This window comes from Ovis canadensis, chromosome 14, assembly GCF_042477335.2.
Source record: "Ovis canadensis isolate MfBH-ARS-UI-01 breed Bighorn chromosome 14, ARS-UI_OviCan_v2, whole genome shotgun sequence".
NCBI lineage: Eukaryota > Metazoa > Chordata > Mammalia > Artiodactyla > Bovidae > Ovis > Ovis canadensis.
In genome coordinates, this window is record NC_091258.1 from 27,251,383 (window position 1) to 27,265,221 (window position 13,839).

The 13,839-nt window shown below is 60.4% G+C and overlaps 1 protein-coding gene across 17 annotated transcripts in view; it reads right to left on the reverse strand.

The window, feature by feature from the left end:
* Positions 1-997: 997 nt before the first annotated feature.
* The window catches only part of CBFA2T3 (CBFA2/RUNX1 partner transcriptional co-repressor 3), a 78,219-nt gene continuing 65,377 nt past the window's right edge, over positions 998-13,839 (reverse strand). For all 17 annotated transcript variants that reach the window (XM_069552668.1, XM_069552671.1, XM_069552669.1 and 14 more), the window contains 7 exons: positions 9,763-9,944; positions 8,925-9,148; positions 6,292-6,377; positions 5,536-5,734; positions 5,022-5,090; positions 4,584-4,774; positions 998-3,214 (listed from right to left, as the gene is read on the reverse strand). In XM_069552668.1, the coding sequence (XP_069408769.1) occupies positions 2,915-3,214; positions 4,584-4,774; positions 5,022-5,090; positions 5,536-5,734; positions 6,292-6,377; positions 8,925-9,148; positions 9,763-9,944 (1,251 nt within the window). In that variant the 3' untranslated portion in view covers positions 998-2,914. The remainder of the gene's footprint in view (positions 3,215-4,583; positions 4,775-5,021; positions 5,091-5,535; positions 5,735-6,291; positions 6,378-8,924; positions 9,149-9,762; positions 9,945-13,839) is intronic.

Consider the following 13,839-nt stretch of genomic DNA (forward strand, 5'->3'; position numbering starts at 1 on the left):
CTGCCTTGTGTGACCCGGCCCACACCTTTGGGATCTGCTGACACGGCACCCATTGGGACACCCCCTCCCTCCCGCTCTGGGCCTCAGCCTTCAACTGTGCTGCCCACCCGGCCACCACCCTCAGACCCTACGGCCACTCGCTGCCAGCAGGGGCTCCATCTGTCGGCCTGTGGCCAGCCCTTCACGCGAGGCTTCTGCAGCCCTGGCCAGCGGCAGGTCTTAGTGTATGAGATATGGGTGTGGGGGCCACACCAGGAAGAGAGCCTTCCCCGGGGGGCTTGCAGCGACCTCTTCCCAACAGCTGGGGTGGGAGGGGCCACCCCAGCTCAGACCCTCAGCCTGTGGTCTGGTCCTGCAGGCGGGTCTGGACTGATGCCACCAGCTGGCCAATGTGCCACCACCCCTGGTGTGCCTGCCTGTCCTTGAAGAGGAGCAGAGGCCAGCCAAGCCCACCTGCGGGGCTGCAGTAGTCCTGACGTCAGGGCCTCGGACCCCCCCACCAGACCCCAGGCTGCCCTGGGCACCACCCGCTCCCGCCTACCTGCAACCTCATAGGAACAGAGGCCAAGGGGAGGTGGGCCTGCATCATAGCATGTGCAAAAGTGCCACTTCAACAGGTTCAGCACTTGTAAGAGAGCAGACTGCACACGTGACAGGTGCCTCATGAGGGCCTGAATCCCACACGGCCCCTGCTCTTCTGAAACCCACAAAAGCAAGCCTCTGAGAGGCTGGCAGCCCTGCGCAGCTCACAGGCTTCCTGGAGGGCGAGAGGTCTAGCTGGGCGGTCAGCGTTAGGGCTCCTGCCAGGTGGGGTTTGAACAGCACCTGGTCTGTGGCGACCGGATGGAGTCCTTCCTCTCAGTACTCAAAGGATAAGTTCTCACAGCTCTGGAAAGTAACAGTGATCAACACACACATTGCTGCCTGGAGGACCACAGTTTGGATTTCTCTGAAAACCTAGTTCCTATTCTTTACATACTTCCATGGTTTCTCTTAATTTTTTATTTGGCAAACATCTCTTCTTTATTATCATCATCATGAATATCATCATTTGGACCTCTGCAAGGACTATATACATTCACATTATCATATACCATTGACTTCTTGCCTCTCGGCAGGCCCCTGGGCTCTGGGTTTCAGTAGCTGGTCACTATTGCACTCCAGTCCTGGAACTTCTTACAGCCATGCAGTAAAACCCCGATCAGAGACCGTGTCTGCTGTTTGTTCTCCCACTGAGTACAGATCAGAATTTCCTTATTTCTTTATTTCCTCCTTGAGATCGCTGGGGGAGCGAGTGGGATGGGGGTCAGGGTGAGGCATGGGGTGGGGACTTCAGAGAGACCATCCCCTGAGGAAGAGCTGGACAAAAATGTAGGGTTATATACAGCTGGTCAAGTCTCCAGAAGGTGCAGGGAGGGCAAATTGCTTTTCTCTGTGGTTTTTTTTTTTTCCCTTTTTCTGCAAAAGTGTGAAGACAAGAGAGGGGCTGCAGGAAACATGGGGGCTGGGATGGAGAGACGGGCTGGGTGGCAGGCTCGTGTAGCGGGCAGCAGAGGTAGAGGAGGACGAGGAGAAGCAGCAGTGGAAGGCGTGGTGGCTATCTCCTCGCGCTCAGAAAAGCAGTCGAGAATCAACCCGAAAGATTGTCACAGTTTTGTCTCGGAATTATATTCTTTCTCGGAAGGACACATAGCACTTTTTTCACAAGTGGAAAGGATGAAATGTGATGGAAATTCACAGAGGGTGTGAGGACGGACAAGATACCCTTCCTGAGTGTGTGCAGATACATGCTGGGTGCGTCCCAGTGCACATCCACACACACACTTGCACACATGTGTGGGTGCCGAGGGCCTCACTGCCCACCCCACCTGGCCCCAGCGGAGGCGCTGCCATGGAGTTGAAAAGAAACAAGTTGCTTCCTGTTGGACAAAACACTCCAAATCCCAATACCCCATCGCCCCCCAAACAGAATCAAAGCAAGAGAAAAGACGGACATTGGAACAAGCCCAGGCGTGGAGGAAAACAGTGAAAAACATCCTTTGGCAGTGACAACAAAATTTTGGATTTTGACTTCTTGTGTATGTTTTTTGGATTTCCTTTGGAGCAGAGGTGTGTCCGGCGTCCTTGGCTAGCTAGCTGGCAAGGTAGTTTACAGGTATGCTTCCTTTCAGTTCAGTTCATTTCCGTCGCTCAGTCGTGTCTGACTCTTTGCGACCCCATGGACTGCAGCATGCTTCCTTTACCTTTTTTTCTTTTTTTTAAAAAAACTTTTTGGATTTCTACTTAAAGCCAAAGAATTTGACATTAAAGGAGAAAAAAATCTGAAATGAAAAATTACGACTTGAGTCTGACATCTTTCTCACCACCCTCACCGCACTGGCCACACACCCCTGAGGTGGTTTCTGTGAACTGGCGGCTCGGATCTCCGGCTATGAAAGAACAGTTTTCCTTTTCCCTTTTGAATCAGGCAAGGGGAGAAAACCCCAGTTTTCTTTGTCCATTTCCGAGTAGCTCTCTTGCCACAAAGTCCCCCAAAATTCTTCAATGAAAATATAAGCCACCAAACAATTTGATTTTTTCATTGAAGAGAAAGTATGTGAAAGTCATAAAGAGAGAAAAACAAGACAGAGAGCGAGACAGGGAAAGAGAGGCGGTTGTGGACGAGCTGGTCACCTCTGGCCGGCGTCCATCCGCCGCCTAAAGTTCAGCAGGGGGCTTCTGAGGATTCGGAAGAGGTCGAGGTGTGATCGTCAGGTAGCTGAGGAAGTCGTGTGGATGCAGTCTTGTTGGTTCTGTTTTCTTTTGGAGAGAAGCAGTAGCAGCGGTGACTCCCATAGTCGGCTCCCAGGGCTGCGTGCGCGTCCTGCGGGCCGGGCGGGGCTGGGCAGTTCGACGGCCATCAGGCCCTGGCGGGTCAGCGGGGCGCTGCGTCCAGGGGGCCGGGTGGGCCAGGGGAGCCAGGGCGGGAAGGCCCGGTGGAGCCCGCCTCGCTGGGGCTGGCAGCGGCCGGGGGCAGGCAGGGGCCCAGGCCTGTGGCGGTGTCGGACTGTCCGGGCACGGGCTCGGCCACGGTGGCTGCGGGGCCCTGCAGGCTCTGTCCGCACACATGGTGGTGCTTCTCCCAGTCCTTGTGCTGGCAGAAGGAGCCGCAGTAGCGGGCCGCGTTGCAGCCGCTGCACGTCTCACTGGCCTTGCGCCCGCAATTCCAGCAGCTCTGGAGGTGAGGGGGGACGATCAGGGTGGCCTGGGCTCGTTCCCTGTTTCCCCCGAGCACCCACCCAGCTACAGACCAGGCACACGCTCCAAACACACCAGCTCAAACCCAGCCAAGGCATCACTGAGCAAGAAGAGAAAAAAACTCAACGCTCCCAGGCTCACAGGTGACCCTCTGCAGATATGGCCCCTTGGCTGGGCCACTCTTGGGGGACAGGCTCCCACCACCCCAGCCCACCCCAGACAGGTTCATGGTGTGCCATGGCCCCTTCCAAAGGGGATCTTTCAGGAATCCCTCCTGGCACTGCCAGGGCTTTGATACCAGAATATCATAGCCTGGGCAGAGTAAAGGGGTGGTGAGTGCCCACAGCTGCTGAAGTCCTTTCCCTACCACTGGGCCTCTGCTCCTTTTTTTTGGAACAAGCAATGACCCCAGCCACCCACGTGAGCAGAAGGTGGGCACGGATTCTACCTTCAAAAGGCCAGAGGCAGCAGCATGGGCTGTGGGGTGGGGAAGCCAAGCTGTCCTAGGAGTAAGGACCACGTGCCCAGGTAGCCTCCCAAGCTTCCTCCTGGCCACCCTCTGCAGGTGTGCCCCCAGCTCCCGCCCTCACTGCTCCCTGCATTCCTGCCAGCTCACTCCCTCCAGGACTTCCCGGATGGACGACCCTGCTTATGGGCTTCCCTGACACCCACCGTCCCCCCCATGCATGTCCATGGCCTGAAGCAGCACAGGCCATCCTCCTGCGTCCCCACTCCCTTGGCCCCTCAGACCGTCAGGTCTGTCTGCTCCAGCTGAGAGTGCAGTGGAAAAGAGATGCACATGGGCACCACCTGACCGGGAGTCATCTCCTCATTCCCTCTCAGGGCCGGCCCAGCACAGACAGGCCCAGGGGATTTTGGAGAAGTACCCTCCTTGAAGAGAGTCCAGGGGCCCCTGAAACGGGCCGCACCCTCCTCTTCACCTCTCTGCCTTCCGAGCCATTCTCAGACAAAGAGAGAATGTACTTGGTCACCCAGGGTTCCCACCCGCCCCTCTGGACCAGTCCAGCTCCCAGACACACAGGAGCCAGGATGGTGACTTGTGCACCCTTCTGCTTTCAGGGGTCAGAGAGATCGTGGGCTTTGGTGTCAGCCAGCCTGGGTTTGAACAACAGTCCTGCCACTTCCTGGGGAGTGACCTGGGGTGAGCCAGACATTCTCTGGAGGCCTCAGTTTCCACATCTGTGCAATGGGGACACCCACAGGATCCAGCTCACCAGGCCACGTGGAGTCAAGAGGCCCTGGGGCTGCACAAGGTCATATGGCTGGGAGGTGGTGGACCTGGGGTGGCGCCCCGGACTAGGAGCAGGGGTGGGGGGCGACCCTACCTCGCTGGAGTCCTCCTGCTGGTTGACCACAGTGAGGGCGTCCTCGGATGCCTGCCGCCGCGCCTCGGCCAGGGCCCGCTCCATCTTGGCACGCTCTGTGCTGATGAGCTCGTGGGCCTTGCGCTCAGCGTCAGACACGGCTTTCTGCAGCTCTGACATTGCCTGCCGCTTCACCTCATTCACTGCCTCCTCTGAAAAGGACACCTCTGGCTGTTTGTCTCGTGCGCCAGCCCAGCTGGGTCTCCCCTGCCCACAACCCCGGAGCGGGCAGGCAGGCATGGTTGTGGGGGAATCTCCAAAGCCTGCCCTCTACTGTGTGTAGAGTGCCACGCCCTAGAGGGTGGAGAGTGGGTCAGCAGGCCTGGGAAGGCCCTGCTGGGTCCCTCCAGCATACGGGGAGGGTGGGAGAGTCTGGGGCTCCAGGCCATCCCCACTCACCTGCCTTCCTCCAGATCTCCTCGGGCATGTAGCCAGACAGGGTCCGAGGCATGAAGTCCCGGTGGACATCTGAAACAGGGGCACCAGCGTCACACACAAGACAGGGCCACGCCCGGTTGGGCCCTGGGGGCAGGGTGTGGGAGTGATCTTGGGGGTCCCTGAGGTACACATGGGGGAAACCCTGTCTCTGCAGCTGGTGGAGGGGGGAACAGGGCAATGTCATGGAGGGAGATTGTCGGGAGCAATGGGCCTCGGATTTGATTGGGAGCTGGGCCGAGATGGCCTCTCTCAGGTTCCATGGTCATCAGGCCCCTGGGGGCCTCCCAGTGCCAAGCCCCTGTCCCATTGGAACCAAGAATTGGGCATCCCTGCAGGTCAGGCAGTGTCTGTGCAGCCGAATACCCTTCTTTTTCAGGTGTGGCGATTTGGGTGCAATTTCCCTGCAGGGCCATGATCAGTGATGGCCCGGCCCCTGGTTCCCCTGCATCGGCCCCACACATGCCCCCCCGTTCACCTAGTTGAGCACCCTCTGTGCCCACAGAGCTGCTGAGGGGCCGGGCGGTCTGCCCAGGGCCCTTCTTGCCGTCCTCTGCTGCGTCGCTGCAGCGCCGGATCCAGTGGTTGAGCTCCTCGCGGTCGGCCTCCTGGCAGCGGCGCAGCACAGTCAGTGACCGCCGCGTCTTCTCGGCCATGTCCATGATACAGTTCAGGAGCTGTGGGCACCCACAGTGGGTGAGCCGCACACAGAGGAGGACAGCGGGGACACTGTCCCACACTCCGGCCCGGTCCACCCGACCATGTGACCTGCCCACGGCTCTTGAGGCATTGGCTGGAAAGCCACTTTCTGCTGCTGCGAAAGATCCCTGAGCACCTGGACAAGGACTGGGGAGGCACCCAGGGCTCCCACTGGTGGGGAGACTGTCCAGGACCCAGAGCTGGAGCTCTCCTTGCAGCCCTGGAGTCGCAGTCTGCCCCGTGGAGCAGAGGGATCAGCGCTGCTCTGGGGACCACCCTTCTCTTGGGCTGCAGGCACAACCTGAAAATGGTGTCAAAGGGGACCAACCCTCATGGCCAAGGGACCTTCCTCAGGGAGACAGTCCATGGCGGCCCAGGGGGGAGTGTTCTGAGGGCTGGACAGGAGTGCAGGGGAAGCAGAGGCGTGGGCACAGGCCTGAGGAAGGGCACAGCGGCCTGCACCTGCAGCCCCTGCAGGTTGGGCCGAGCGCCTGGAGTGGCTGCAGCACCCCGTGGCCTGAGCCTGGACACTCACGTTATTGAGGTGCTTCCACTCTTCCGCCCACTCGCGCTCCGTGAGCCTGTGGTCAATCACTTCCTCAGGCCGGGATCCGTGCATTGCTGAGGAGGGAGCAGACGCTCAGGCCCCGCCCCTGCTAATAAAGCCACGCCCCTACTCACGCCTCCACCCCAGGCCCCACCCACAGGCTGTGTCCTCCTAGGGAAAGTGGGGAGGTGAGGAAGGGAACCCAGGGCTCTGACCCTCTCTCTGCCCACCGCCCTGGGTGGGGTGGGTCAGGAATAGGCCTCTCCTCTACTCATGCTAGAGAGGAAGAAACCGGTGTCCCCATCCCTCGCTTTGACTACTCCGTCTCCTCCCCCAAATCCAGCCACTCTCTCTGCCCTCTGCTGCCAGAGAAGTGGCTGTGGGCCTCACTTAAGGGGCGTCTCCACTGCTCAGGGTCTCCTTGTGGCTGCCTGGCTTCAACTCACACTTTACTGCTTTTTCTGAGCTAGCTGAACTCCTATGCACCCTCCAAGGCCCAGGTGGCAGGCTCCTTCCTCCTCAGCAGCCTTGGGCTCCCAGATTTCCTTAAGCTCTATATATCTCTGGTTGTTTAGTAATCACAGGTGCTTCCTTGTTTATTCTCAATCACCCAGCAGACTGTCAGTCCACAGGGCAGGGCTGGCAAGGCCTGTTCCCCTCCGTGGGTTGAGCCCCTGGGCTGAGCTCCCGGGCTCAGCTCCCGCTTGCTAAGAGGGGTGCATGGCTTAATCTGCTGGGCCTCAAATGAGCAGCTCCAAGTGTGGTCTCCTGGGAAACAGTGGGGCTTGGAAAAGTCAAAAGCCCTGGCACTCATTCCCCATGGGGCCTGGGCCCCTTGTCTTACCTGTGGCCTCAGTTTCCCAGCCTCCCTGCTTCCCTAGTGGGAGGGGAGAGTCCCCGGTGTGGATGGAGGAGGGCTCTGTACTTAGTGCTTTACCCATTCTTCCCTGCTTCATCCTCTGGGGGAGGAGTTCCTGCCGTTATTTCCACTTTACAGATGAGGAGACTGAGGCTAGTTAAGGGGACATGTTGACCAAGGTCAAGCAAGGTCGACTGGCGCTGGGGCTGTGCTCTTAGCCACTGGCTGGTACAGCTCCAGGGACTGAAACAATGGGATGCCCCCACCCCATAATCAGAAACAAAACAACCATGAGCTGAGAAATTCATGCCAGAAGGGCAGCATCTGGCGTTCTCACAGCTTCTCCTCTTATACTGCTTGAAATACCGACCACGATCACCCTCACTGTGACCCAGCATGCTCCATGCTTCCTGGGCTGGGGTCTACTTAGGCCTTTCTTGGTCCCCAAACCCAAAATGCCTCCTCAAATTGCAGCTGAGGTGGGAGGTGGTAGCCACAGGCTGCTGTCCACCCACCGCCTTGCCCTGCTGCCCGTGGAGCTGGGGCCCGCGCCAACGCCCCAACCAAAATAGTGGCTGAGATCTGCCTGACAGCTGGCGTTTATTTTTGCGTTAGCAGAAGCGGATGGGAATTAGCACCTGCCTGACCCGGCCGTGGGGAGCCAGACGCTGTCACCTGCTGCCTGGGCCCAGGCCCTGGCAGCTCCTGTAGGGAGGAGGAGGGGAGACGGCCTGATAAGGGGCAAGGCCTCTGCTGACCCTACCTCCGGGCCCCTGGTTAGTGTCCCGGGCCTCTGTCTCAGGGGCAGCCTTTGCAGGCTGGTGTTATTCATCTCTTTGACCAGCACAGAGGAGGCTCAGAAGGCTGGTCGTCGTTGCTAGAGACTTTGGGCATGTCCATTATCCCTCTGGGCCTCAGTCTGCCCATCTGTGATGTGGGCAGGCTAACATATCACACAGGTGTATCAGAACACATTGGGGGTGCCTCCTTCCGGAGCCCAGTAAAGCATACAGTGCCAACCAGACTTCCACCAAGAGCTGTCACCCTGCCACCAGCACAGCTGGGCCCTATGGCACCCACTCTGGACCCAGCCTCTATCAACCCCTCATGTCCCAAGGGCAGGGCTGCTCATAGACCAATCAGCAGAGAGGCTGCAGGTGTGCGGGGGTGGGGGTGCCGTGACCTGCCCAGGGGCACACCTAGGGAATCTCAGAGCTCAGAGGACCAGGCAGTCCTGCACCCAGGGGTGTGGCCCCAGTGCCCAGTCTCTCTCATCTCCTTCCTCTGCTCAGGGACCACCCCCTACAGATCTGGTATTTTGGTGTTGATGCCCGTCCCGTTAGAGGGCAGAACTGGCTGTGTGTGATCAGCAGTGCCTTCATGTTCCCTTGGGGCACCCAGGCCTAGGAGGCGAGGCCACAGCTCCTATGACTTGGGGGCCCCCAGGTGCCAGGTGTTTCCTGGCTACCATGCACCCTGAGAGGCTCTAAGTCCCTGAGGACAGGTACCTCTGCAGCCATGGTGCCCCTCCCTCCATGGAGAGGGGTCTTCCCAGGCTTGGGGGATGTTGGGTTGCCCCCCAGGTTGGAGTCTCGAAAGATGACTGTCCCTCAGGCTTCAGGGCGCAGCGCAGCTGGGGTGGGGCGCAGACCCTTCCTCTGCACCGTATTCTCATGTCCCTCCTTCCAGACAGACGTGTCCAGGCAGCGCCCGCCTGCAGGTACACACAGCTGCCCTGGCCACCCCTGCCCACACCACTCACCCAGCTGCCGATGGCGTTCCCGCAGCTCCCGGGGGTCAAGGTGGCGGTAGGAGTCCCGGAAGTGGTGGGCCATGGCCATGTCCTCCAGGCGGTAGTGTGGGGGTGGTGGTGGGTGGGGCAGCCCGTTGCTGGGGCTGTAGCGCTGGGAGGGGCTCAGTGTGCACGGCCGTTTGCTGAGGTGGTCTGGGTGCAGTGGGTCCCGGTCTGACCCATTCTCTTTGGTCCTGGTCCAGAGAGCAGGTGGGGACAGTGGTCAAGGGACCACGAGCCACAGACCAAGGGGAGAGAGGGAGGCAGGGGCGTGGACAGAGTGAGCGAGCGGGAGACAGACCTGCCTGCTGGAGGCCTGGCGCCCCCTCTCCCCTCCTCCTCAGGGGTGCAGGCTCCTGGGACTTGGGAATCAGGGTGCCTGGGTCTTCTTGGAAAGAGTGGGAAGAGACAACCTTCCCTGGCAGCAGGACACACACCCGCGCTGTGACCCAGCAGTGGGCGTCAGCCCAGGCACTTGGGGACCTCAGGCCATTGGACACTCAGGCACACCTACAGGGAACTCCTGCCAGGCAGACTCTCTCCTGCCTCCTCCCTTGTCCTCCAGGGGTGGGGTGAGGGGCCTCTGAGTCCTCAGGAGGCCTTGCCACGGCCGGACAGCATGGCTTCCTGGTGATCAGCCTGTGTAGTTAAGGCTGAACTTGACCAGCCCAGTGGCTGCGGCCACGGAACACAACACGGTTTCCACCTGTGTTCTCAGCTCTGGCACTGGGCGCCCGCTGATCCTTGGCAGGAGGGCAGCTCTCAGGAGTCAGAAGGGGAGGGCGCTGCCTGTTGCGCCCCTAGGTACCTGTCGGGGGTCCTCCTCTTGCCGTTGTCATTAACCTCCAGCAGGAGCTCCGAGGAGTCGACAGGGGAAGAGGCGTCAGCATCCAGCAGGGCTTGCTCATGCTGGGCCAGGTACTGTGCAGGGCTCTGCTTGGCCAGGCGGGCGCAGTGCAGGAGCTCCCGCTGCAGCAGGGGCAGGTTAGCCTGCGGGGAGGGTGGGACCAGCTTGGATTGGCTGCTGGCTGAGGTCAGAGCATGAGGGTGCTCAGATGTGAGGCAGGAAGGCCAATGGCCAGCCTTGCTGTGTGACTTTGGGCAAGATGCACTACCTCTCTGGGCCTCGAATTCCTCTGCTACAGCTTGGGAATTAAGCCAAAACCATGCCCCCAGGGGATTTGGGTTTTTTTTCCCCATCACTAAACTCCCTTCTGCTCTGGCCTCAGGAGAAGGTGAGGAGGGCTCCTCCTCAGGACCCACTGCCTGCACCCGTGGAAGCAGGTCTTGGGTGAACCCCTCTCGGAGGAGGGGGTGAGGCTCAGAGCAGAGGGGCGGCCCCCAACTTGACTTGCACCATGGAGGAGCAAGACCCCAGCAGGCGTGCCCCAGATGGCTGGCCCCTGCCTTCCCACTTCCTGTGGGTCCCCAGCCTGGCCTGGAATGAAGGCTCTGTGTGCCCACATCACTGAGCTGACATGTGGTCACCTCCCATGGGGCGGGGGGGTCCGGACACGACCACTTGGCTCCACATTTGTAGGTCAGGGCACCACAGCACAGGAGGGCGTGGTGTGTGTGGGGTGGGTACAAGATTCGAATGCAGATCTGGCCTGTGACAACCGGACGTGACCGCTGTGCCCTCCAACCTCCGCCCTCACCAGGCTCTGGGCCTGCCAGCTGGGCTGCAGGGGGCTCTGTGGTCTTCCCAGAACCACCATTGGGTGAGGGGTGCAGGCTGGATGGGGGCCCAGCGGCAGGCCGCTGGGGACAGCCAGAGTTCTGAGTATTTGTAAATAAATGCAGTTCCTCAACTTTCTCATGGGGTTTCCAAGCTGCCTCGCGGCCCCTCCCACCTCCGCCTCCTCAGCCCCCGCCTGCCATCCACCCGGATGGATCAAGCAGCCGATGCGTTTTTGTGAAGCAGCGCCGGCTGCCAGGCCTGTTTTTCTATTTGGATAGCTGAACAAGGGCCAGCCCGCCATCTGTTGAACACGTTAGGAGCATGAGCTGGGAAAGGAGGTCCCGGGAGATCGGAAGACGCCAAACCTCCTCCCTCCCGCTCCTCTCCCAGCACAGCAGGGCGGGGACAGCTCGGCTGGCGGCTGGCCACCCGCCACCCATGGAAACATCTGGATTCCTGGCCGGCTGGGGCCAGCTGGGAGCGGGGGCCCTGGGCAGAGGGCCGGCCGGGTGGGTGGCATCTCTCGGCTTCTGGAAAGCCCACCACACAGCCATGCCCAGTGTCAGGCTCAGGAAAGGATGCAGGGCTCCTGGGGCCCTGGGCTGGGGGAACAGGGACCCCAGGCCGGAAGAAATGGGTAGAGATTGGGGGGCCTCATGTCCCTCCAAGACAGCAGCCCGAGTGCTGTCTCCAGGACTCCGCACACCCGGGATGCCTCACCACTGAGATGTGAACCCTGCTCTGCCCCTTGATCAAAGGCTCCACCCCGCCCCCTTCCCAGAGGGGAACTCAGGCCAGAGGACGACGGTGTCAGTGGAGGTGTCTCTCATGTAACGAGGGTTTATGATGTTTCCATCATCTCCACTGCACACAGCCTGCGTGAGTGGGGGCCCCGTGTCAGCCCACCCTGCTATGCTGCGTGACTGTGGGCAGGTCACTTAACTTCTCTGACTCCTGCCTCACCTGCAGCTGGAGCTGCAAGAAGCTGTGGCTTCTCCCATTCCTCGTGTGAGTTAAGTCCAGTTCCACCTGGGGAGGTGGGCAGTCACACCCCAAGGACCCGGGAGGGGACTGGGAAATGGGGGTTTCAGTTACCCAAGGGCAGAGCTGGTTGTGAGCCTGGTGGAGCGGATGCAGCTCCTGCCTCTTTCATGGGAGATGGCCCGGGGGACCACCATGCAGCTGCACCATGGTGGGCCTGGGGGGCCATCAATTCACTGAAAGGCACTGTCCGTGCTGCTCCCAGGTCACAGGCAGGAAAACGAAGTCCCCTCCCACAGCAGGCCGGCACACCCTGCAGGTTCCCCGCGGCGCTCTGCATTCTGAAGAGGCCAGTGTCCTACAGTGAATGGGGGCCAGGGGAGGGGCACTCCCCGGGCAGGGCTCTGGCTGGTGCCTTGTCCACAAGACCGGGGAACAGGCCTGATCTGCCCAGAAACCCCACGTCAGGCAGGAGAATGGACTCTGTCCCTGACAGCACCTTGGTCTAGGGCCCTGGGCAGGGCCATGGACATTCAGTGTGGCCAGCACGTCCCTCACCCCAGTTGCCCGCTACTGAGAGAGCAGTCAGGGCACTGGAGTCCTGACAGCTCCATGGCTGTGCTGCAGGCAGAGGGGACACCGAGGCAGGCAGTGCCAGGTTGGGTGTGTCCCTGAGAGGAGGCAGGGGGTGGCCGAGCTCAAGGAGCAGGGGGCTGCGGGCCTGGTTGGGTGAGAGCGGGAATGTGTCGTGTTTTCCCTGCTCCTGGATAAACGTGGGCCGCTGACATGGGGGGGCGACATCTGCTGTAAATATCTGATCTGACAGAAGCAGGCGCGCGGTGTCCCCAAAGATGGGGAGTGAGGAGTCAGCAGTAAGTTGAAAGGAGGAGCGGGAAGGGCTCCTGATGAATGCAAACGACTGCCAGATGGGGAAGTCTGGGCCCAGCTCAGCGTGAGCTCAGCAGGGTGTGGGCGGAGGGCAGGAAGGCGAGTGGAGGCAGCGGATGTGGGGGCGTGACGTGGGGTCCCCTCGGAGCAAGGTGCCGGCCTGGGGCACACCCTGTGCGGGCCAGGGGGCTTGGAGTCAATGGATCCTGGTACCCCTCCACCGGCGGGGGCCTCAGTTTCCCCGCCTGTTAACTGGGCACAGTGGCAGCATCTGTGCGGCCCCCTGAGGGCTCCTGGGGGCTCAGTGGGGGCAGCTGCAGAAGAGTCTTGCAGGGGACACCTGTCTGTGGAACCCCTGAAATCCCCAGATGAATGGAGCACATGTCAAATTCTTTGCCTGATCGCTCCCTGCCACCTTCCCAACAGGCCAAGAATGGCTCCCAAGTTCCAACCACAGACACGGAGGCACTCCATTAGTGGGACTCGCTGGGCTCAGGACCACAGGGGCTAAGTGGCAGGGTCAGAGCTTGAACCTGAGCACATCTGCTCTGGCCTGTCCCCTGGAAGGCAGGTCCCACTGGGGCACAGGGCACATGGAGGGATGAACCCACAGCTGTGAGCATCACTGTAGCCCAGGAAACAAGAGCCCGAGGCGGGGGTGTCAGCCACACTCAGGGCGGACGCTTCCCAAGTGCGCTGTGGAACCTGACCTGGTGAGGTGAGAGAGCAGAGGCGCCTGTGGTCAAATATGTTTGGGGAGCACCTTGTCTCTACCTACTCTGGGAGATGTGCGGTCACAGGGGAGTGAAGGCCCTGAGAAGTCCTGCAGGGCAGACTTGGGTCTGATGCTGTCCGCATGTACACTCCTCCTGGTTTTGTGCAGAAGCTTTGCTTGGTGCTTTGTTCAATGCAGATTCTGACTCGGGGGGTCTGGGTGGGGGCCCGGAAGCATGCATTGCTCACACGCCCTGGTGTAGCTGCCACCAACCCAACATCAACTGCTCCTGCCGAGGCCCTGGTCCACTGTTCATCTTCCCTGATGACCACATCAGGTGGCTTCCCAACTGACACCCAGTTACCCATCTGTCTGCTCACTTACGAGCCCATGGTCTTTCCACTGTCCCAACCCCCCTCACTCTGTTCCAGGCACAGGATCGCAACACAGCAGGCACACACGCACACACACACACACACACACACTCATCCCCCACCTCAGGGCCTTTGCAGGCCTACCCTTGCCTCAGGGCCTTTGCAGGCATTCTCCCTGCTGCCTGGAAGGTTCTGCTCCCCGCTCTCCTCCTTCATTGAAATGCCCCCTGCCCACAGCTCCACAGA